General features: G+C 42.2%; 1 protein-coding gene across 5 annotated transcripts in view; it reads right to left on the bottom strand.

Moving 5' to 3' along the window:
* Window positions 1-25781, bottom strand: part of LOC106589483 (protein shisa-6) — a 69161-nt gene that overhangs the window by 7428 nt on the left and 35952 nt on the right. For 2 of the 5 annotated variants that reach the window (XM_014179520.2, XM_014179522.2), the window contains exons 5-6: window positions 16435-16473; window positions 822-881 (exon numbers count right to left, since the gene is read on the bottom strand). The exons of 1 other annotated variant lie outside the window; for it this stretch is intronic. In XM_014179520.2, the coding sequence (XP_014034995.1) occupies window positions 822-881; window positions 16435-16473 (99 nt within the window). The remainder of the gene's footprint in view (window positions 1-821; window positions 882-16434; window positions 16474-25781) is intronic. 2 more of the 5 variants (XM_014179523.2, XM_014179524.2) reach the window with 1 other exon arrangement.

The raw sequence follows: 25781 nt of genomic DNA, 5'->3' as shown, positions 1-25781 counted from the left end.
GAACATCAGCAGAAGAACACAAGCCAGAGAGGCCAATCCAATGTTAAACAAACACAAAGAAATTGTGTTTTCTCTCCCTTTCGTTCTTCTTTATCCTCGCCTCACCCTTTGTCCTTATGCAACCAGCACTCTTCCTCATATCTATTCATCAGCCTCTATCCCCCCTAAACCCAGCTCTTGTGAATGAATAGAGAACGTTGGCAGAAGAAAATCCGTAAATGTAATGAAGCTGGGGGTGATTTCCTCACAGAGAGCAGGGGTTACAGCAATAGCACTCCATCTTCTAATGACAAGGCCAATCATCTGAGGAGGAACGTGTTCTATGGTCGAACGCAATAGCCGGGGCACTGTGACCTTAAAAGGAGGTTCACTTGATGCCCAGCCAGTCGCATTTCCTTTTAGTAGGTGATAGACATTCATTTGTTTTTTATTCGCTCCGTTCAAAAGAATACATGGTCATGATGATGAAATGTGACACTTCTATGATTCTATCGTTAATAAAAATATATATTTTCAATAAGAGAATGTATTTAGAGAAATTGAAGAGTAGGTTGGCATCAGTGGTAGCATATATTTGTGTCAAAGAGTGCTTCAAAGTTAATTCCCCAAATCTTGGCTACATTTTTCAAGAGAATAGCCTGGTTTGGGGGGAAAAAAAGTGATTTAGTGACATTTGTCTTTCTACAAATAACTGTGTGGCTCTGATTCAACATCCACACTAAGTAATGTACTGGGCATGAATTCTAAGTAGTAGCCTATGCTAGAGTGGATATTGGAACATGACCCTGTATCTGGATGCTAGTGTTGTTAGCTGTCCTTACCATTCTGGGTGCGTGTTGGGCTACCTAGAACCATATGGTTGTAGTTTTGCTGATGGGTACCTGTGAAAACAGCAATGGAGAGGATCATTCAATGTGCATGAGATAAGCATATCAGATATTGTATCTGATCAAAAGTAATGACATGGTTAATACAAGCAGAGAGCTAGAATTGGCATCATTAAAGGGATAGCTCATCCCAAAATAAAAGTTTGTCAGATGTTTTCCTACTTCAAAAGTGGTCTTTAAATCGAGCTTAATAAAGAAAACATCTGCCAAACGTAGATTCAGACATAGAGAATCCCTTTAACATCTTCCAGCCAATGACATGGGTATCATGGTGAAGCAAGATGGAGAGAAAACAGTAAAGAGTGGAAGGGCAGGTAAAATAGGAGCGTAAGGTGAAGAACCGGGCAGGATGGAGAGGTGGAGACTCTGGAATCATTGAGGAGAGAGTGCAGAAGAAGATCAGCATGTACACTGAGCATGTGTTATTCACATACACACTGACATGGGACATGAGTGCCCTTGTCCTTTCCAAAATTGCATTACTGAAAATGAAAAAGACACCATAATAAAATAATCATATATCTGAACATCTCATTTGAGTTTGACCGTTCTTTGTGATATTATGATCCTTCGATTCAGACATTTTGGGATGACAGTGAAGGTGAGAGTGCTTGGATGAACACGTTGTAACATTGCACCCCTCGGCACAAGCCCCTGTCACTTAACCAACTGTCCATCCACACCATGTGGATTGTTTTGGGCTGAAATGAGATGGCAGAGAGACGGACCCTTTATCCCATTGTATTGAGTCAGGTGATGAATGGCAGCTATTGTGTGTTTGTGTGTTTGTGTGTGTGCGTGCGTGCAGTGGTGGAAAAAGTACCCAAATGTAATACTTCAGTAAAAGGAAAGATACCTTAATAGAAAATGAGTACATGAGTAAAAGTCTAAAAGTATTTGGTTTTAAAAAACACTTAAGTATCAAAAGTAAATGTAAAAGTATGAACAATTTCAAAAGCCAGGGCCACACTCCAACACTCAGACATCAAACAAAGCATGGTTGTTTAGTGAGTCCGCCAGATCAGAGACAGTAGGGATGACCAGGGATGAGTTCGTAATTGGACAATTTTCCTGTCCTGCCAAGCAGGGAAAATGTATGGAGTAAAAACTACATTATTTTCTTTAAGAATGTAGTGAAGTAGAAGAAAAGGTTGTAAAAAATATAAATAGTAAAGTACAGATACCCCAAAAAACGACTTAAGTAATAATTTAAAGTATTTTTACTTAAGTACTTTATACCACTGTGTGTGTGTGTGTGTGTGTGTGTGTGTGTGTGTGTGTGTGTGTGTGTGTGTGTGTGTGTGTGTGTGTGTGTGTGTGTGTGTGTGTGTGTGTGTGTGTGTGTGTGTGTGTGTGTGTGTAAGAGTGATCCAGGTGAAAAAGCAACGATACTGTAGATAGATGGAAGACGCGCCGCCGAGTGCCGCCGCCGTTGCGACGCATTCATTTGGCTGTGTGCTGTTGTGCCTGTTTAATAATGCATTAGCGCCGACTGCTGTAGCGGCCATATACATATGTCACAGTGCTGAGAGGGGATAGATGACCCTCGTTCTCACATCGTGGGTTTTAATATTCGTTATAGGACGATGGAATGTGTCATCAGAGTATATGGCCGGTGGGTGTGTATGTGCATATTTTATTTCTATAAAAAAGAGCTTGACCATTGACGTCAGAGTTAGGTTTCTGGAGAGAGAGACTGTTTGCAGACAAAGTGAAGTCACAGACGTGAGGGCAAGGTTTGCTGAATATATGAATGTATTTAATGTTCTTGAAAAGCATCAGACATAAAAAACACACACACACACACGCACACACATGCACTGTGATCTCCATTTTAATTACATTGTGCCATAGCTGTAAAACCAAAACACTTTCCATTCACTTTTGTAGTTAATCCACACACAGTGCTGACACCCCAATCACACCTTTGAACTTCAGGCTTGGCCCCACACTGTCAGTGCCCAGATAGAGAAAGCACTGAGACCTCCATAGAGAAATAGAGAGAGCCAGTACTGCAGAGATCCCCATAGAGAAAGAGTAGACAGAGAGTAGTTCTGCTGAGCTAAGAGCCCATGCACTGCACTGGGCCCTAATTAAGAAGGAAGAAGGACCAGTTCAATGATCCCGCTGTAATCGAGGGACCAATTAGTTGTGTTAGAGAGACCACACACACACACACACACACACACACACACACACACACACACACACACACACACACGCGCACACACACACATGCACACACACACACACACACACACAGGTTCCTTGAAAGTTGTGGAAACTTATATTTTTGGTTTCACATTGGTTGTGGGAACAAAGTCATACCAGTAAAATTGATTCTTTTTTTTTACGTTCTGAGAACAGAAGTGAACATTTTGCCTGTTCTGGGAACACTTATTTTTAGGTGGCAGGGAGGTTCAGAGAACGTGTTAGTCTGGTTCCTTGAAAGTTTTCCTAGGAGGTTTTATAAAGGCTCTGAGAATGGAAAATATGTTCTTTTGAGGTTTTTGAATAACTTCCTTCACTGAATGTTTCAATAAGTCTTCATACCACTACTAGCTTATTCCCAGCACAGATAGGAACCATGAAAATGCATTTCCTTAGGCATTAATTATGCAAACACATTTATGTTTTATCCGTGAGATTCTAACCTATAATGTGCTCTCTATCCATGGAATTAGTCCACTGCACTACCAGGATGGAGCTAGCATGCCATGTATTTGTATGCATACAAAGCTGTTCATTTGAGTATATTCAAACGGACCTCATTTCAAAAGGAACAAGCACTCATTAAGATCAGGTGTGGACAATTAGTGGGCGCGGCCAACACACCTGAACACACTTAGGATAGAGAGGGTTTTGTTGGCGCTGAGAACGGAATGTATATGTTTTTAAGTAACATTCTTACTAAAGTTTTCTTGTGGTTTTTATGGAAAGTTTTCTTATCATTCTAAGAAAGTTATGTTTGTTTTTAAATAACATTATTAGAATGTTCTCTGAATGTTACTTACCAACAAACAGGACCAAGCCTGGAATGCTGAGGAGTGTCTGTGCCTCGATCTAGGTTTGGCAAAACTTAACATGGTGGTGTTTGCCTTAGCAATCTCACTGGAATAAAGACCTTCTCCATTCCTTTCATTATTGAAAGAGATTGTGATATCTCACATCTCAAAATAGGGCTACTTAATGTTAGATCTCTCACTTCCAAGGCAGTTATTGTCAATGAACTAATCACTGATAATAATCTTGATGTGATTGGTCTGACTGAAACATGGCTTAAGCCTGATGAATTTACTGTGTTAAATGAGGCCTCTCCTCATGGTTACACTAGTGACCATATCCCCTGCGCATCCCGCAAAGGCGGAGGTGTTGCTAACATTTACGATAGCAAATTTCAATTTACAAAAAAAAAAAAGATTGCATTTTGCCTTTTGAGCTTCTAGTCATGACATCTATGTAGCCTACTCAATCACTTTTTATAGCTACTGTTTACAGGCATCCTGTGCCGTATACAGCGTTCCTCACTGAGTTCCCTGAATTCCTATCAGACCAGATAATATTCACATCTTTGGTGACTTTAATATTCACATGGAAAAGTCCACAGACCCACTCCAAAAGGCTTTCAGAGCCATCATGGACTCAATGGGTTTTGTCCAACATGTCTCCAGACCTACTCACTAACACAGTCAAACTCTGGACCTAGTTTTGTCCAGTGGAATAAATATTGTGGATCTTAATGTTTTTCCTCATAATCCTGGACTATCGGACCACCATTTTATTACGTCTGCAATCGCAACAAATAATCTGCTCAGACCCCAACCAAGGATCATCAAAAGCTGTGCTATAAATTCTCGGACAACCCAAAGGTTCCTAGATGCCCTTCCAGACTCCCACCACCTACCTAAGGACTTCAGAGTACAAAAATCGGTTAACCACCTAACCGAGGAACTAAATTTAACCTTGCGTAATACCTAGATGCAGTCGCACCCCTAAAAACAAAAAACATTTGACATAAGAAACTAGCTCCCTGGTATACAGAAAATACCCGAGCCCTGAAGCAAGCTTCCAGAAAATTGGAACGGTAATGGCGCTACACCAAACTGGAAGTCTTCCGACTAGGTTGGAAAGACAGTGCCGTGCAGTATCGAAGAACCCTCACTGCTGCTCGATCATCCTATTTTTCCAACTTAATTGAGGAGAAAAAGAACAATCCAACATTTATTTTTGATACTGTCGCAAAGCTAACTAAAAAGCTGCATTCCACAAGAGAGGATGGCTTTCACTTCAGCAGTGATAAAGTCATGAACCTCTTTGACGAGAAGGTCATGATAATTAGAAAGCAAATTACGGACTCCTCTTTAAATCTGCGTATTTCTCCAAAGCTCAGTTGTCCTGACAGGACCTAGGATCAAGGGAGACACTCAAGTTTTTTAATACTATATCTCTTGACACTTTGATGAAAATAGTCTTGGCCTCTAAACCTTCAAGCTACATACTGGACCCTATTCCAACTAAACTACTGAAAGAGCTGCTTCCTGTGCTTGGCCGTCCTATGTTGAACATAATAAACAGCTCTCTATCCACCGGATGTGTACCAAACACACTAAAAGGGGCAGTAATAAAGCCTCTCTTGAAAAAGCCTAACCTTGACCCAGAAAATATAAAAAAACTATCGGCATATAGAAAATCTCACATTCCTCTCAAAAAAAATGTATAAGCTGTCACTGCCTTCCTGAAGACAAACAATGTATACGAAACACTTCAATCTGGTTTTAGACCCCATCATAGCACTGAGACTGCACTCGTGAAGGTGGTAAATTACCTTTTAATGGCGTCAGACCAAGGCTCTGCATCTGTCCTTGTGCTCGTAGACCTTAGTACTGCTTTTGATACCATCGATCACCACATTCTTTTGGAGAGATTGGAAAAACAAATTGGTCTACACGGACAAGTTCTTGCCTGGTTTAGATATTATCTGTCGGAAGGATATCAGTTTATCTCTGTGGATGGTTTGTCCTCTGACAAATCAACTGTAAATGTCGGTGTTCCTCAAGGTTCCATTTAAGGACCACTTATTTTCACTATATATTTTACCTTTTGGTGATGTCATTCGGAAACATAATGTTAACTTTCACTGCTATGCTGACGATATATAGCTGTACATTTTGATGAAACCCGGTGAAGCCACAAAATTGCCCTCCCTGGAAGCCTGTGTTTCAGACATTAGGAAGTGGATGGCGGCAAATGTTTTACTTTTAAACTCGAACAAAACAGAGATGCTAGTTCTAGGTCCCAAGAAACAAATAGATCTTTTGTTGGATATGACAATTAATCTTGATGGCTGTACAGTCATCTGAAATAAAACTGTGATGGACCTCGGCGTTACTCTGGTCCCTTTCTACTCTCTTTTAACGAACATATTAAGAATATTTCAAGGACAGATTTTTCCATCTTCGTAACATTGCAAAAATCTGAAACTTTCTGTCCAAAAATGATGTAGAAAAATGTATCCCTGCTTTTGTCACATCTCGATTAGACTACTGCAATGCTCTACTTTCCGGCTTTTCAGATAAAGCACTAAATAAACTTCAGTTAGTGCTAAACACGGTTGCTAGAATCTTGACTAGAACCAAAAAATGTGATCGTATTACTCCAGTGCTAGCCTCTCTACACTGGCTTCCTGTTAAGGCTAGGGCTGATTTCAAGGTTTTACTGCTAACCTACAAAGCATTACTTGGGCTTGCTCCTACTTATCTTTCCGATTTGGTCCTGCCGTACATACCTACATCACAAGACGCAGGCCTCCTTACTGTCCCTAGAATTTCGAAGCAAACAACTGGCTTTCTCCTATAGAACAACATTTTAATGGAATGGTCTGCTTATCCATGTGAGAGACGCAGACTCGGTCTCAACCTTTAAGTCTTTATTGAAGACTCTTCAGTAGGTCCTATGATTGAGTGTAGTCTGGGCCAGGGGTGTGAAGGTGAACGGAAAGGCACTGGAGCAACGAACCACCCTTGCTGTTTCTGCCTGGCCGGTTCCCCTCTCTCCACTGGGTTTCTCTGCCTCTAACCCTATTACAGTGGCTGAGTCACTAGCTTACTGGTGCTCTTCCATGCCGTCCCTAGGAGGGGTGCGTCACTTGAGTGGGTTGAGTCACTGATGTGATCCGGGTTTGTGCCGTGGGGGAGATCTTCGTGGGCTATACTCAGCCTTGTCTCCGTGTAGTAAGTTGGTGGTTGAAGATATCCCTCTAGTGGTGTGGGGGCTGTGCTTTCACAAAGTGGGTGGGGTTATATCCTGCCTGTTTGCCCCCGTTCCAGGGTATCATCGGACAGGGCCACAGTGTCTCCTGACCCCAGTATTTATGCTGCAATAGCTTATGTGTTGGGGGCCTAGGTTCAGTCTATTATATCTGGAGTATTTTTCCTGTCTTATCCGGTGTCCTGTGTGAAGTTAAGTATGCTGCCTCTAATTCTCTCTTTTTCTCATTCTCTCTCTCTTTCTCTCAGAGGACCTGAGCCCTAGGACCATGCCTCAGGACTACCTGGCCTGATGACTCCTTGCTGTCCCAGTCCACCTGGTCGTGCTACTGCTCCAGTTTCAACTGTTCTGCCTGCGGCTATGGAACCCTGACCTGTTCACCGGTCGTGCTACCTTGTCCCGGACCTGCTGTTTTGGACTCTCTCTACCGGACCTGCTGTTTCTAACTCTGAATGATTGGCTATGAAAAGCCAACTGACATTTACTCCTGAGGTGCTGACCTGTTGCACCCTTTACAACCACTGTGATTATTATTATCTGACCCTGCTGATCATCTATGAACGTTTGTACATCTTGGCCATGTACTGTTATAATCTCTATCCGGCACATTCAGAAGAGGACTGGCCACCCCTCAGAGCCTGGTTCCTCTCTAAGTTTCTTCCTAGAGGGGGAGTTTTTCCTAGCCACCGTGCTTCTACGTCTGCATTGCTTGCTGTTTGGGGTTTTATGTTGGGTTTCTGTACAGCACTATGTGACATCGGCTTATGTAAAAAGGGCTTTATAAATACATTTGATTGATTGATTGATTAATAAAGTTGTTTTTTATGGAAAGTTTTACCATTCTCAGGAACAATTTTAGAACAACTTTAAATAGAACCATGAGGAAACCTGTAGGAAACATTTTTGCTGAAATACTGAAATTACCACAGAAGAACGTTGTTTTTTATTTGAGAACATTCCCAATGTCAAACCAGTTGGAGAATGTTCCAACAACTACCAAAATGTAAATGAAATGTAACCAAGCAATTTTTTGTAGCTGGCTTGGGGTTAGGTAAAAGGCCCAGTGTAGTCAAAAATATGACTTTCCTGTGTTTTATATATATATATTTCCAAACTGTGAGGTTGGAATAATATTGTGAAATTGTGAACATGTTGATAATGCCCTTTTAGTGTAAGAGCTGTTTGAAAAGACCGCCTGAAATTTCAGTCTGTTTTAGTGGGAGTTTTGGCCTGCCTGGTGACATTAATAGACCAATAAGAAAGAGAGTTCCAAACCTCTCTGTCAGTAACAGCCAGTTTCCAGTTTTCCTCTCTCCACTCCCAGACAGTCCTTGCAAAACCCTTGCTTGAGAAATTGCTCTTGCTAAGAAGCATTTATTTTAATTTTTCTACCATTAGATTTTTTTTTACAATTTTACCAATTGAAAACAATCACAGTAAGATACTTCATTGTTACCCAGAAATGTTTTGATATTGAGATAAAAATGGCTGCATTGGCCCCTTTAAAGGAGGGATGGGCAAAATATTGTTGGATTTGAGTAATTTTAAAGACGCCTGCCTATTAGCTGTATCAGTTATTGGTTCTGGCAGCTGAATGTGATAAGGAGAGAAGGAGATAAGCACAGGGACTGAATATATAATTACACTGTATATTGATTATTCCTGATTGAGAGGTTAACCAGGTCTCCAATCTAAATTGCTAAAATGGGTATTTTGTCTGTCTGCATCTTGATGACGCAGCTGTGCACTTTGTCTGTTGCCAGTCATGACTGGCAGTCATGTTTTCAGAATTCCAAACAAAACAAGATGATAAACCCAGATTTATGCCGGCTTGTGTGGTTCCGTGAGGTATTTGACATCATCTCTCTTCCTGTAGACACATATTGCATCATATTAATATTAACCAGTATTTTCACACCTGATACAGCACATGTGAGCCTGCATATTAACATCCAGATGAACACTGACTCACTATCCTGACATAACACAAATCATGACATCCAGGAATGTGGTGGTGATAAAACGGTGGGTAATGTCAGTGGAGATAAGTGGTAAGCTAACCTTAACACTAATGCTAACCGCACTAATATGGCACAATTGGTGCATAAACACCTAGTAATGTATAGCCCACCAATAAATATCTTAGCATGACTCTCCTTCAAACTGGATGCGGCAATCTGAGCACCTTGTTAAAGCTCAGGACTTAAGAATCCTTCTAAACTTCCCATTATTGTTAATGACATTCTGTGAGAACACACCAACCCTCAGTAATGAGGACACTCCAACTTTCAGTAATGAGAACACTCCAACCCTCAGTAATGAGGACACTCCAACTCTCAGTAATGAGAACACTCCAACCCTCAGTAATGAGGACACTCCAACTCTCAGTAATGAGAACACTCCAACTTTCAGTAATGAGAACACTCCAACCCTCAGTAATGAGGACACTCCAACTTTCAGTAATGAGAACACTCCAACCCTCAGTAATGAGAACACTCCAACCCTCAGTAATCAGTGATCCCTTTGAAAAGAGAAAAACAGAAAACAAACAAGGTCATCAGTGAGCAGAGGGTGAGCAGCTGTGTATCTATCCCCTATCCCCTCTCCCTCCTCCCACCCAACCCAGAGATGGGTTCCCTAACATCCCCTCCAGGGCCCCTCGGGGTGCAGCAGAGTTGGCGTACGCAAACTGTTCTCCTTTCCTCCCAATACAAGAGACTGTTCGGAAACACAGTCATGCAATAACTTCCACATTCTCAGGCAATTTGAATCCTTTCACGTATGGATTTTAGTTTTGGGATGATTTTGGTTATCATAAGGGTATCATAATTGCCTGACTGTCTGATTATACAATTTCCCTTAATATGAATGAAAATTATAGGATGACATTTGGTGTAATTGCTCAACCCCTGCCTGATCTTTTCGTTCTAAATAATGTGCAATGACATTTTCACAGATGCATCCTTCCATTTATATTTCAGTATTTGAATAAACATGTGTGTATGTACATGCGCCTGTGCGAGAGGGTGTCAGACAAGGGGTCTCTCTATCCTATTGGCTTTGTTGACATCGAAACACTGCCAACACATCTACCCTGCCCTTCTCAACCCCTCTCCTCCCTCTCTTTTCCACCTCGCCGCGCCATGGGGCTGAGAGCCACTGTGGACTTGGCATTTAACAACTGACAAAGAGTGTTAACATTTAATCGCTAAATGTTAACTGCCAGCTTGACTCAGTACGGCGGGCGGGGAGACTTTATTTTACCAATGGACGGAACATCTTTTACGGTCTGCCTTCCGCTCATCCCAACAGTGGAAACAGCTTATTTCTGACCCAATTGTGGCACTAGCGATAATGGTTAGGAAGTTATATCTAATACTGCTGCCTCCAAATTTAGACGTATGGAACTAATTTTAGACTCAGTGTGCTTAAGTCTCTGGGTGTTAGACTTAAGTACAGCCAGACTTTTATAGACTATAGGCTAATCATTTAGAACCTGACCTAGATTAACTGGCAGAAGACTATGCCAGCTGATGGGATAATTAAGTCAGTGGGGCAAACATATGTTGTTTATAAGTGGTAGTCATATACAGTAGCCTATATGATATAGAAAGGCCAGTAATATTAGCCTGTTCTAGAATGCCAGTAAGACATGTCAGAATAACAGTAAGAAGTGGGCGGTGTCATGTAAAAATCTTCCCAGCATGAAATAGTTCCCAATCGTTCTGATTGTGTTCTGATTGTGACGTTATGTTGTAAAATTTCTCCCAGCGTGAAAATGTTCCCAGTTCAATAATTGCATGTGCGTCTCTTTATGTGGATGGCTGAGCTTGTGCGGATGTTTCTCTCACACCCTCCCGTAGTGCCAAAGTCTTTGTAATCGCAAAAGATCTCTCCTCGCATCAACCCTTGGGACATTGACGTGCGAATCTGGGTGTTTATACGCTGACCTCACGCCTCAACAAGCTTCAATACTCCTGGCCACCATTGCTTGGCAGATGTGTGAAGCAAATGTGCGTGCCCACAGAACAGTTTTTCAAGGTCAAGGAAGGGTGTGAGAGAAACATCCATCAAACTCATAAAAGATACACCCTCGTCCACATACCCTCATTCCCTTAGGGGAATCTCCGCGGCCATATTTGTCGTCGGTCCAAATGATTAGCCAAGCAAGGGAAGTTTGCAACGTAAACCCCTCAGCCCTCGTTTTTAATGGAGTTTGCGAGTGTACAATTATGTTCACTTCGGGGCCTGAAACACCGCATAATTCAATTCGCAATGATTGTACATCCGCTAAGAAAAGTCTGCCAAAACTTAAAACCTCAACGTCAATATGGAGTCAACATACAAGTGTAAGTAAAAAACAAATGTAAATAAGTTAGAAATGGTGCTACTAATGCACAAACACGTCTCGTAAAAGTAATGATGCTTTTGTTTGGTTAGCTTTGGAAATTGTAGAAATAAAACATTTTCCTTCTTCAGAAGTTCTTTAGCCTGCTAGGCAGGCTAAAGTTATTTAGCTAATTAATTTGCAAGCTATCATACAGTAGGCGTATATTTAAGCAATAAGGCCCGAGGGGGTGTGGTATATAGCCAATATACCACAGCTAAGGACTGTTCCTATGCAAGACGCAACGCGGAGTACCTGGATATAGCCCTTAGCCGTGGTATATTGGCCATATACCACAAACCCCTAAGGTACCTTATTGCTTTTATAAACTGGTTACAAATGTAATTAAAGCAGTAAAAATAAATGTTTTGTCATACCCGTGGAATACGGTCTGATATCCCACGGCTGTCAGCCAATCAGCATTCAGGGCTCGAACCACCCAGTTTATAACAATAATTATATATTTAATGTAAGTATACATGCAATCATAATTGACTGTAGCGCATATAAAGCACCCACAAGCTACCGGTGGCTGAAAACACAATCATCGCAGGATGAACGAGTGACGAATTTCCGGGCAAGGCAGTCCATTTAAAAATCATTCCTTCCTCCCTCGCCACTTGCCCAGCAAGTGTATACTCATCATACGTTATGATAAGTCATCAGAAGTGTCCACTTAATTTAAGGGCTGAGGGAAGAGGGTGTGTCTGTTAAGTGTTTGGAATGCAGCCCAGCATGAGCTCAGCCATCCACATATAGAGATGCGTGTGCAATAATTGAACAGGTAAAATGACAGGTGGCAGGAAGCCTAGCATTTAAGAGCTTTGGGCAAGTAACTGAAAGGTTGCCGGTTCGAATACCACAACCGACTAGGTGAAAAATATGCAAGGCACTTAACTAGAGGTCGACCGATTAATCGGAATGGCCGATTAATTAGGGCCGATTTCAAGTTTTCATAACAATCAGTAATCAGTATTTTTGGCCACCAATTTGCCGATTTAAAAAAAAAAAATTTACACCTTTATTTAACTAGGCAAGTCAGATTAAGAACACATTCTTATTTTCAATGACGGCCTAGGAACGGGGGTTAACTGCCTTGTTCAGGGGGGATTCGGGGATTCATTTTTGCAACCTTCTGGTTACTAGTCAAACGCTCTAACCCCCTGCCTTAAATTGCACTCCACGAGGAGCCTGCATGGCAGGCTGACTACCTGTTACGCAAGGGCAGCAAGAAGCCAAGGTAAGTTGCTAGCTAGCATTAAACTTATCTTATAAAAAACTATCAATCTTAACATAATCACTAGTTAACTACACATGGTTGATGATATTACTAGTTTATCTAACGTGTCCTGCGTTGCATATAATCGATGCAGTGCCGGTTAATTTCCCATCGAATCACAGCCTACTTCAACAAACGGGTGATGATTTAACAAGCGCATTTGCGAAAAAAGCACTGTCGTTGCACCAATATACCTAACCATAAACATCAATGCCTTTCTTTAAAATCAATACACAAGTATATATTTTTAAACCTGCATATTTAGTTAATATTGCCTGCTAACATGAAATTGTGTCACTGCTCTTGCGTTCATTGCCTGGCTCGTTGCGTACTAATTTGCCAGAATTGTACGTAATTATGACATACTATTGAAGGTTGTGCAATGTAACAGGAATATTTAGACTTAGGGATGCCACCCGTTAGATAAAATACCGGATCTGTATTTCCGGTTCTGTAAGACCGGTTCTGTGTTTCACTGAAAGAAAAAAATGTTTTGTTTTCGAGATGATAGTTTCCGGATTCGACCATATTAATGACCTAAGGCTCGTATTTCTGTGTGTTTATTATATTATAATTAAGTCTATGATTTGATAGAGCAGTCTGACTGAGCGGTGGTAGGCACCAGCAGGCTCGTAAGCATTCATTCAAACAGCACTTTCGTGCATTTTGCCAGCAGCTCTTCGCAATGCATTGCGCAGTTTATGACTTCAAGCCTGTCAACTCCCAAGATTAGGCTGGTGTTAGCGGGTGCGCGCTAATAGCGTTTCAAATGTCACTCGCTCTGAGACTTGGAGTAGTTGTTCCCCTTGCTCTACATGGGTAACGCTGCTTTGAGGGTGGCTGTTGTCGATGTGTTCCTGGTTCGAGCCCAGGTAGGACGGAGGAGAGGGACGGAAGCTATACTGTTACACTGGCAATACTAAAGTGCCTATAAGAACATCCAATAGTCAAAGGTATATGAAATACAAATCGTATAGAGATAGATAGTCCTATAATTCCTATAATAACTACAACCTAAAACTTCTTACCTGGGAATATTGAAGACTCATGTTAAAAGGAACGACCAGCTTTCATATGTTCCCATGTTCTGAGCAAGGCACTTAAACGTTAGCTTTCTTACATGGCACATATTGCACTTTTACTTTCTTCTCCAACACTTTGATTTTGCATTATTTAAACCAAATTGAACATGTTTCATTATTTATTTGAGGCTAAATTGATTTTATTGATGTATTATATTAAGTTAAAATAATTGTTCATTCAGTATTGTTGTAATTGTCATTATTACAAAGAAACGTAAAAAAATAGGCCGATTAATCGGTATCGGCTTTTTGGTCCTCCAATAATCGGTATCGGTATCGGCGTTCAAAAACCCTAATTGCTCCTGTAAGTCGCTCTGGTTAAGAGCATCTGCTAATTAACTGAAATGTAAGTCCCAGTTTTAGAATGGTAGTGAGCATTCCATTGTCATCGTCTCATCTTTTCTCAATAACCCAAAGGCATTTAAGGCTCACTTGCCTCTATAAATGCCAATCATTGGTGACAAATGTGCGTTCATTTAGCAATATGATGGACGCTGAACTATCATCTACCAGAGTGACCCTGTGTGGTCACATTATAAGACTATTTTCTTTATCTTGGATTCTAGACCTCCGAGGCCAGAGTTTCGCTGACATTTACAGAGACCTTAAAGACCTCACAGTCTCTGTAGACAACACAGAAGATAATGATGTTCACCACTATGTCTTGGCCTCCTCAAATCACATGGGACCAAGAAGACTAGACAGTATGTCAGGATTCAGCAAATGGAAAAAAAATACCTCATCCTCATATTTTCACACCACAACTGTTCCGTTAGAACTATACTGATCAAAAATATAAACACAACATGTGTACGATTTTACTGAGTTTCAATTCATATCATTGAATGTATTAGACCCTAATCGATGGATTTCACATGACTGGGCAGGGGCGCAGCATAGGCCCACCCACTTGGGAGCCAGGCCCACCCACTTGGGAGCCAGGCCCAGCTAATCAGAATGAGTTTTTCCCCACAAAAAGGGCTTTTGACAGAAATAGTCCTCGGTTTCATCAGCTGTCTGGGTGGCTGTTCTGGTGGACATTCCTGCAGTCAGCATGCCAATTGCACGCTCCCTCAAAACCTGAGACATCTGTGGCATTGTGTTGTGTGACAAAATTGCACATTTTCGAGTAGCCTTTTATTGTCCCCAGCACAAGGTCCACCTGTGTAATGATCATGCTGTTTAATCAGCTTCTTGATATGCCACACCTGTCAGGTGGATAGATTATCTTGGCAAATGAGAAATGCTCACTAACAGGGATGTAAACAAATTTGTGCACAAAATTTGAAAGAAATAAGCTTTTTGTGCGTATGGAACATTTCTGGGATCTTTTATTTCAGCTCATGAAACAAGGACCAACACTTTACATGTTGCATTTATCTTTTTGTTCAGTATAATAAAGTAATATCTCTCTCTGTGTAAATTATTTTTTACATACCAGCTCCCTCGTAGTCCTTCAGACTGTTGGTGGTGAGGACAGGAGAAGGGTCGTAGTGTCGCTAGCAAGGATAAGCACAGATTTATCTGATGTCTTCTTTAAGTAATAAGAAGTAACATCATTCAAAGCTGCCTTTATCCGTACCTCTAGAGACCTCCTCTTGGTATGTTGAGGACTGAAAGAGTCCAGGAGCATTGCACATACAAACATACATACATATATGGTACAGTACAGTAGCTAGGACCTGGGTATAAATAGTATTTTTACCCCTTCAAATACTTAAGCTGCGCTTGGTTTAGTGGAACCAATTAGATAGTCCCGAAAGTGCCAACACTACCAATCCAGTGCGCTGGGTGAGTTAATGTATTTGAGAGAAAACACTGTTTTGACCCAGGCCTGATGGTACAGTAGGTTAGGAAAAGATGGGACAGCTTGGGCTTATTAAGGCACAACACGATGGAATAGAAAACCACTTTACTTGTCAGGTCAACTGCAATGCAAATCATCAACAGATTTTCTCATTTCCATTTCTACTAAGATCATCTTATAGCCTACTAATAGTACTTCAAAAATATATATTTCTATGCAATAGCTCATCTTTTGATTGCCACTTTGTGGTCAGGGGTCACTGAAAGTGCCACTATGGGTTTGTTGTGCTTGAGATCTTCTCTCTGGTTGATAGACCTTGCAAATCCACCTTTGGTGAATTGCATTAAGGAATTAGCTTTTTCAAAAGTTTCACAATATGCTTGAGATATCTCAATAAGACGAGATGAACTTCTACTCTTTGCAATTGACTCGACATTACCACATCACTGATCTAGATGGTCGGCAGCGAATGTACACAAACAGACGTCACACATGATCCACCACACACAGTGACAGGAGCTAGAGGTCAAAGGTTAAAGGTCAGATAGAGGTCAAGGAGAGACACAGAACACTCAGGGTAAAAGTCACCCCTCACCACAGATATAGGATCAGATTACTTTAGCCCCAATCCTAGCCTAACTATTAGGAAGTTGATGTAAGCTCTGACCGTGTATCAGTGGTTAGGAACAACCTTTACCTACTCCACACACAACAGCCATTCCTACCATGGTGGCTTTGGGAGCGGACGGGCCAATGCTTTTCACCTAAAATACAGAAGGAACCAGGCACAGTAAGTAGTGGAGAGGACAGAGAGTTTACAACATATCAAACCAAGAGAGGAGAGCCAGATAGAGCAACAAAATGCAACAGCTGAAACATCAGAACATATCATATATTTTCTTTCAAATGTCACATTTGCCAATCAAATAAAGACATGGTATTGTACAGATCACTTCATATGATCACATAAGTAGAAATGAATGCAGGGCATTTGATCAGCCCTTACTAAAGGTTATGCCACACACTCCAAGTAAAATACAGCTAACACCGGCCTGAACACCACGCTACTAGATGACGTAAAAGGAGGTAAAGATTGAAGGTTATATGAGTATAAACGAGATGAAATGTGAGGCAGAATGAAGGTTGGATGAATTACGAGAGAAGAAGGGCTGCAGGTTGAAAGGATGGCAAAGAAGGTACAGATCCAATACTAGACGAGTAGAAAGGGGGAGATGAAATGGAGAGATGAAAGAGACGAGGAGATAGAAGTCAGCTGTGTTCTGTACACCATGTTACCACCGAGGCGTGTGCACACACACGCACGCACGCACACCCACCCACGCATGCACGCACACACGCATGCACGCACACACATTGTTAGGTGTGAGGGTCCAGCCATGCGAAACTTTGATCCATCATTATAGATGAACCATCAACTCCTCATACAGGCTGCCTCCCACACAGCAACAGATACTAATATACAGTAAAAAAAAAAATATGCTACAACCTTATGCTAAAATGTAATAAATAGTTTTTTCTACACAAAAAAAGATAATGACAAAGTAAAAACAGGTTTTTCGAAATGTTTGCTTATTTATCAAAAATGCTAAACTGAAATATCACATTTATATAAGTATTCAGACCCTTTACTCAGTCCTTTGTTGAATCACCTTTGCAGGCAATTACAGCATCGAGTCTTCTTGAGTATGACGGTTCAAGCTTGGCACACCTGTATTTTGGGAGTTTCTTCCGTTCTTCTCTGCAGATCCTCTCAAGCTGTGTCAGGTTGGATGGGGAGCGTTGCTGCACAGCTATTTTCAGGTCTCTCCAGAGATGTTTGATCTGGTTCAAGTCCGGGCTCTGGCTGGGCCACTCAAGGATATTCAGAGACTTGTCCCGAAGCCACTCTTGCGTTGTCTTGGCTGTGTGCTTAGGGTCGTTGTCCTGTTGGAAGGTGACACTTGGCATTCAGGCCAAAGAGTTAAATCTTGGTTTCATCAGACCAGTTTTGGCAAACTCCAAGCGGGCCGTCATGTGCCTTTTACTGAGGAGTGGCTTCCGTCTGACCACTCTACCAAGGCCTGATTGGTGGAATGCTGCAGAGATGGTTGTCCTTCTGGAAGGTTCTCCCATCTCCACAGAGGAATTCTGGAGGTCTGTCAGAGTGACCATCGGGTTCTTGGTCACCTCCCTGACCAAGGCCCTTCTCCCCCGATTGCTCAGTTTGGGAAGCTCTAGGAAGAGTCTTGGTGGATCCAAACTTCTTCCATTTAAGAATGATGGACGCCACTGTGTCCTTGGGGACCTTCAATGTTGCAGACATTTTTTGGTAACCTTCCCCAGATCTGTGCCTCGACACAATTCTGTCTCGGAGCTCTATGGACAATTCTTTGACTTAATGGCTTGATTTTTGCTCTGACATGCACTGTCAACTGTGGGACCTTATATAGACAAGTGTGTGCCTTTCCAAATCATGTCCAATCAATTCAATTTACCACAGGTGGACTCCAATCAAGTTTTAGAAACAGCTCAAGGATGGTCAATGGGAAAAGGATGCACCTGAGCTCAATTTCGAGGCTCATAGCAAAGGGTCTGAATACTTATGTAAATAAGGTATTTCTGTGTTTTTGTTTTTATAAATTTGCATAAATGTGTGATTATGGGGTATTGTGTGTAGATTGCTGAGGATATTTTTTATTTAATCAATTTTAGAATAAGGCTGTAACATAACAAAATGTGGAAAAAGTCAAGGGGTCTGAATAGTTTCCGAATGCTCTGTAGGCCTACATTCCCCACCTCTAAATGCCTAGCAACACACACACAAACACACACAGCGATTTGTTATGTAGCCTATGGTATGAATAAGTTACAACTCAACACAGCCCTGACCTCACTATGACCAGATACAACCCAGAACAGGTCAGCTAGTGTGTTGGTGTGCATACGTGTGTGTTGAGTTGGGAAGGTACATTACTAATACAGACATACAAATGCTTTAAGTGACTTGAAGCCTTGACCTAAAGATCTAATGGAACGCTATGGCCCAATATCTAACACACTGAAATCAGTTTGAGCTGTGGAAAGCCATAGAGAGATACAGATATCCAGCATGGTAACCAAATGGTACCCAATTCCCTATTGTGCACTACTTTTGACCAGAGCCTTATGGGTATGGATTTACATGTAAGCCATTGGCTGCCTCCCAAATAGCACTTTATTCTCTATGCAGTGGCCTGGTCAAAAGTAGTGCACTACATACAGTAGGTAATACATTTGGGTTGCAGATTTTGACCTATATGTACTTCCATATCTATATTTACTACATTAGAGACATTCTGTTCAATACTAAATGGATTGTATTGATTATTCCATGTCCTTTCGTGGCTAACATCTGTTCATTGACAGTTTAGAAGAATAATGCCCCCTTAGGTTACATTGTTTAACAATCTGTATCCTTTGTTTCACAAGTCAATGGTCAATGGGTTCATTCCGATTGGCAGCTTTAGCTGACTCTTTAGTCTTGGGATTTTGGCCATATGAACACTTCAGTACAGGGAGTCTACAGCTGCACCACAACGAACCAAACAAACCCACTGGGAAAAAAACTGGTTGCAGGGGCGTCATGCACCCCAGAGATCTGAGGGGACAAAAAATATGTGAGGATGGCTGGGGGGTGGTCTGGAGGGAGGCTAGGCCCCCCAACCGTAAGTTAGAGAATTTTCAACCTAGAGCCATAACCATTATGCTTAATTCTATTAACTCTTGAGCTGGCTGTATCCTGGTGGTTATTTTTTTTTATTAACTAAATATGCTTCTCTGCTTCTGTTTCTGCTAAAATCTTGGTAAAAGATTGAAAGGAATGTGAGACTTATTCAGTTAATTTAGTAATTACTTGCTTTTCTAAAGTCTACCAAACTTTTCAACAGGTATGCCAGCTAAGATAGACAAGCTAGATACTCTAACTTCATTGATACCCTGAAATGGCTTCTTGGTAGCTAGTTAGGAGGTTGGGACATTGAGAACAACAACAACAACAACAAAAAAAACTATTTTAAACAGGACAAATCTGAGGGGGCACATACTCCTGTTCCCCCTTAGGGCATGAGGCCTCTGACTGGTTGAATCAACGTGGTTTCAACATCATTTCAATAAAGAAATTCAATGTTTATTTTTTTAATTGTTATTTATTTCACCTTTATTTAACCAGGTAGGCAAGTTGAGAACAAGTTCTCATTTACAACTGCGACCTGGCTAAGATCAAGCAAAGCAGTGTGACACAGACAACAACACAGAGTTACACATGGAGTAAACAATAAACAAGCCAATAACACAATAAACAAGTCAATGACACAGTAGAAAAAAGAAAGTCTATATACAGTGTGTGCAAAAGGCATGAGGAGGTAAGCAATAAATAGGCCATAGGAGCGAATAATTACAATTTAGCAGATTAACACTGGAGTGATAAATGAGCATATGATGATGTGCAAGTAGAAATACTGCTGTGCAAAAGAGTAGAAAATTAAATAAAATAAAAACAGTATGGGGATGAGGTAGGTAGATTGGTTGGGCAATTTACAGATGGACTATGTACAGCTGCAGCGATCGGTTAGCAGCTCAGGTAGCTGATGTTTAAAGTTGATGAGGGAAATAAAAGTCTCCAATTTCAGCAATTTTTGCAATTCGTTACAGTCACTGGCAGCAGAGAACTGAAAGGAAAGGCGGCCAAAGGAGGTGTTGGCTTTGGGGATGATCAGTGAGATATACCTGCTGGAACGTGTGCTACGGGTGGGTGTTGTTATCGTGACCAGTGAACTGAGATAAGGCGGCGCTTTACCTAGCATAGACTTATAGATGACCTGGAGGCAGTGGGTCTGGCGACGAATATGTAGCGAGGGCCAACCGACTAGAGCATACAGGTCGCAGTGGTGGGTGGTATAAGGTGATTTCGTAACAAAACTGATGGCACTGTGATAGACTGCATCCAGTTTGCTGAGTAGAGTAATGGAAGCTATTATGTAAATGACGTCGCCGAAGTCGAGGATCGGTAGGATAGTCAGTTTTACTAGGGTAAGTTTGGCGGCGTGAGTGAAGGAGGCTTTGTTGCAAAATAGAAAGTCGATTCTAGATTTGATTTTGGATTGGAGATGTTTAATATGAGTCTGGAAGGAGAGTTTACAGTCTAACCAGACACCTAGGTATTTATATTTGTCCACATATTCTAGGTCGGAACCGTCCAGGGTGGTGATGCTAGTCGGGGCGGGCTGGTGCGGGCAGCGAATGGGTGAAAAGCATGCATTTGGTTTTACTAGCGTTTAAGAGCAGTTGGAGGCCACGGAAGGAGTGTTGTATGGCATTGAAGCTCGTTTGGAGGTTTGTTAGCACAGTGTCCAAGGAAGGGCCAGAAGTATACAGAATGGTGTCGTCTGCGTAGAGGTGGATCAGGGAATCGCCCGCAGCAAGAGCAACATCATTGATATATACAGAGAAAAGAGTCAGCCCGAGAATTGAACCCTGTGGTACCCCCATAGAGACTGCCAGAGGTCCGGACAACATGCCCTCCGATTTGACACACTGAACTCTGTCTGCAAAGTCGTTGGTGAACCAGGCGAGGCAGTCATTAGAAAAACCAAGGCTATTGAGTCTGCCGATAAAAATACAATGATTGACAGAGTCGAAAGCCTTGGCCAGGTCGATGAAGACGGCTGCACAGTACTGTCTTTTATCGATGGCGGTTATGATATCGTTTAGAACCTTGAGCATGGCTGAGGTGCACCCGTGTCCGGCTCGGAAACCGGATTGCACAGTGGAGAAGTTACGGTGGGATTCGAAATGGTCAGTGATCTGTTTGTTAACTTGGCTTTCGAAGACTTTAGATAGGCAGGGCAGGATGGAAATAGGTCTGTAACAGTGTGGGTCTAGGGTGTCACCCCCTTTGAAGAGTGGGATGACCGCGGCAGCTTTCCAATCTTTAGGGATCTCGGACGATACGAAAGAGAGGTTGAACAGGCTGGTAATAGGGGTTGCAACAATGGCGGCGTATAGTTTTAGAAAGAGAGGGTCCAGATTGTCTAGCCCAGCTGATTTGTACGGGTCCAGGTTTTGCAGCTCTTTCAGAACCACTGCTATCTGGATTTGGGTGAAGGAGAAGCTGGGGAGGCTTGGGCGAGTAGCTGCGGGGGGGGGCGGAGCTGTTGGCCGGAGTTGGAGTACCCAGGAGGAAGACATGGCCAGCCGTTGAGAAATGCTTATTGAAATTTTCGATTATCATGGATTTATCGGTGGTGATCGTGTTACCTAGCCTCAGTGCAGTGGGCAGCTGGGAGGAGGTGCTCTTGTTCTCCATGGACTTTACAGTGTCCCAAAACCTTTTGGAGTTAGAGCTACAGGATTCAAAATTCTGCTTGAAAAAGCTAGCCTTTGCTTTCCTGACTGACTGCGTGTATTGGTTCCTGATTTCCCTGAACAGTTGCATATTGCGGGGACTTTTCGATGCTATTGCAGTCCGCCACAGGATGTTTTTGTGCTGGTCAAGGGCAGTCAGGTCTGGAGTGAACCAAGGGCTATATCTGTTCTTAGTTCTGCATTTTTTGAACGGGGCATGCTTATCTAAGATGGTGAGGAAATTACTTTTAAAGAATGACCAGGCATCCTCGACTGACAGGATGAGGTCAATATCCTTCCAGGATACCCAGGCCAGGTCGATAAGAAAGGCCTGCTTGCAGAAGTGTTTTAGGGAGCGTTTGACAGTGATGAGGGGTGGTCGTTTGACCGCAGACCCATAGCGGATACAGGCAATGAGGCAGTGATCGCTGAGATCCTGATTGAAAACAGCGGAGGTGTATTTGGAGGGCAGAGGGGGGTCGATAGCAGGTGGCAACATTGAGAGACTTAGTTCTGGAGAGATTACATTTTAAAATTAGAAGTTCGAACTATTTGGGTATAGACCTGGGAAGTATGATAGAACTTTGCAGGCCCTCTCTGCAGTAGATTGCAACTGCCCTTTGGCAGTTCTATCTTGACGGAAAAAGTTGTAGTTGGGTATGGACATTTTTGGTGGCCTTCCTAAGCCAGGATTCAGACACGGCAAGGACATCAGGGTTGGCGGAGTGTGCTAAAGCAGTGAGTAAAACAAACTTAGGGAGGAGGCTTCTGATGTTGACATGCATGAAACCAAAGCTTTTTCGATCACAGAAGTCAACAAATGAGGGTGCCTGGGGACACGCAGGGCCTGGGTTTACCGCCACATCACCCGGGGAACAGAGGAGGAGTAGGATGAGGGTACGGCTAAAGGCTAACAAAACTGGTCGCCTAGAGCGTTGGGGACAAAGAATAAAAGCAGTAGATTTCTGGGCGTGGTAGAATAGATTCAGGGCATAATGTGCAGACAGGGGTATGATGGGGTGCGGGTACAGCGGAGGTAATGTGATGACATTGAATCAACATGGAAAACTGATTGGATTTGCAAATAGTCATCAACGTAAGGGAGACATTTAGATTTTTTTTTTTTTTGAATTCACAGTAGTTGACAACTCAACCAAATGTAAATCAAAGCTAGACGCTGAAATGACGCCTGTGCCAATGGGACTGCAGTGTATGCTATTGTGACTAAAGCAACAGAGATGTCACCGCCCTGAGGGATACCCTCAAATGGCCAGCCTAGCTTGTCTACCGTCAGCGAGAGCCAATGTTTGCAAAGATTTTCATTTAGATTTGTGCTCAGGGTAAATACCTCTACAATGGCCCTGGTGTGTTACTCCAGCCTGCTACTCCGGCCTCCGCAGCAACATCCCTATACGTCTGATGAAATCAATGAGCTGGAGTCAGCCTGCCTGGAGGTCATTTCAAGAACAAATGTGTGGCTTTTTGCAAAACACACACAGACAAAGGACGGTTGGAGAGCTAGAATAACATTAAAATGCTTCTCTCCCTCCACTTCGCTTTTCCCTTCTATCTTTCCTCCTCTCTTCCAAACCTTGCTATTTTCGTTCCTCTCATGTCTCTCTCTTTTCTTCCTTTCTTTCCTCTACCTCTCTCTCCTCCCCTCTCTCTTTCATTTATCACTCTTCAAAGTTCAGTCAGTTTGTTCTGTGTGAGCAACACTCGAGAGTCATTCAGCATATAGCATAATCAATTGGCGTGGTGTTTCTTCTCTCCGTCTCTCTCTATCTCTCTCGCTCTCTCTCTCTCTGGTATAACAGAAAGCAGGCTGGGACTGGGTGTGATATCATGTACTGCATGTGTGAGTGAGTGTTTGTGTTTCTGCTTCCCTGCTGAGTGTGTTGGGCTGTTATCTCTCCCTCTGATATCTCATTACATTACATAACAAATCTGCCTGATAGCTAGCATCACCATCATCCTACAGCGCCAGCACCAGAAGCCATGCTAGATGATTACATTCTTAATAGCATCATATGTCTTTGATTTTAAAAAAACACCACATATGCAGGTGTGTTGGTAGGACTCATATCACACCTGGGATTTGAGTCTCCTGCTGCACAGGTGAAAGAACGCATTGAACCAGTACAGAAGGACAGCAGTAGAAACGGATGTATTTGGATGGGCTTGGAGCTCCCATGAAGAACAAATACCAGCCACTGATCCCTACTGCGTAGCTTATGCAGATCATACAAAGATACAGTCGATTTACAGAGGTTTAGAAGTGTGGTGCTAAATATGCATGTTAAACTGATTCAGTGGTTTGGGATCAGTCAGGCATCAAAGCGGATTGTGTTGGTGATAATTAACAACAGCACGGAGCAAATGTGTTGTCAGAGTTTACCAGTCTGCTCTAAAACAAGCTTTCTTCATTAACTCTCCATCTAGCAGCAATCCCCCAAGCACAAATAGAAGACAGAGAGAGAGAGAGAGAGAGAGAGAGAGAGAGAGAGAGAGAGAGAGAGAGAGAGAGGGATAGAGAGAGAGAGAAAAATATATAAAGGTAAGTAGAGAGGGAGAGCGAGATTCGCTAAAAATGTATGTTGGGCGATCAAAGTGAAAAATGCTGTTTTAATTTCTGGAATCATATCGTCTTGTCGACAAGCTCATTACAGAGAAACACCGCTGCAGGAGAGAGATGGGGAGGGAGAGCGAGAAATAGAGACAAGTAGAGCGCAAGAGAGAAACAAGCAACTGAAACCCACAGATGTGGCCGACAATACAGATGCTGTAAAATGGCAGGACTATAATGCTCTCTCAAATGGAAGGACTACAATGCTCTGTCAAGCATAAATCTGTGGGAAGACTCTCTTTGGCCAGTTGAAGAAGTTTAATCTGAGGGGCTTTGACCTCTGATCTGTTCAGATATACAGTACAAACATCTCTGTACCGTTTACAATACATACCGTTTTAATGTACCTAGCCGTGCTGCTATTACCTGAATGATACATTTGACATCTCAGGAAAACATCTCTCTCTCTCTTTCATTCTCTCATTCTCTCTGGGTGTGTGATCTCTGATGTGTTATGGACAAATAACTTCTCACACCATGGCAGAGAGCCAGCCACCTCTGAGAATATTCCCATTTCACGTCATGCTTGACATGCTTTACATTTCAATGTAATTGGAGATCACATCCGGATTCAAACCACAGTAGTTTCCTTAAATGACCCCCCCTACTCACTGCAATCACAACAGTGTCGTCAGGAAAACTAATTGGCCACGGTTTTGACATGTTATGTAATGCTTTCGCTTTCACATTCGCTAAACAAGTCACACAAATGCACTGGTTTGTTTCCTTTATTTCCCGTGCTCTCCTTCCACTGTACAATCAAACCCAGCAGGAGTCTCAGTATCCCGTCTCCTGCCAATACACAGAGCTAATTCCAAACTCATTAATGATCAGACCAGGACAATACTGTTAACAAAGGCAAACGGTGTGGGTGTGCTGTCTGTGTCAGGGAGAAAACAAACACTTTTCACAGTTGACTGTCAGTTATTTGCTAATATAAAGGCTTCTATAAGTCTGACAGGGTATGGAAGACCCTGGTTGCAATTTAATTATGATTTGGCAAGAGTGGTACAAAAGAGACATAAGAATTCAGCGTCATGCCTTGGGAGGATTGGTGAATGAATA

The sequence above is a fragment of the Salmo salar genome, chromosome ssa28 (genome assembly GCF_905237065.1).
Source record: "Salmo salar chromosome ssa28, Ssal_v3.1, whole genome shotgun sequence".
NCBI classification, from domain to species: domain Eukaryota; kingdom Metazoa; phylum Chordata; class Actinopteri; order Salmoniformes; family Salmonidae; genus Salmo; species Salmo salar.
This window is presented reverse-complemented; position numbering and strand designations above follow the sequence as displayed.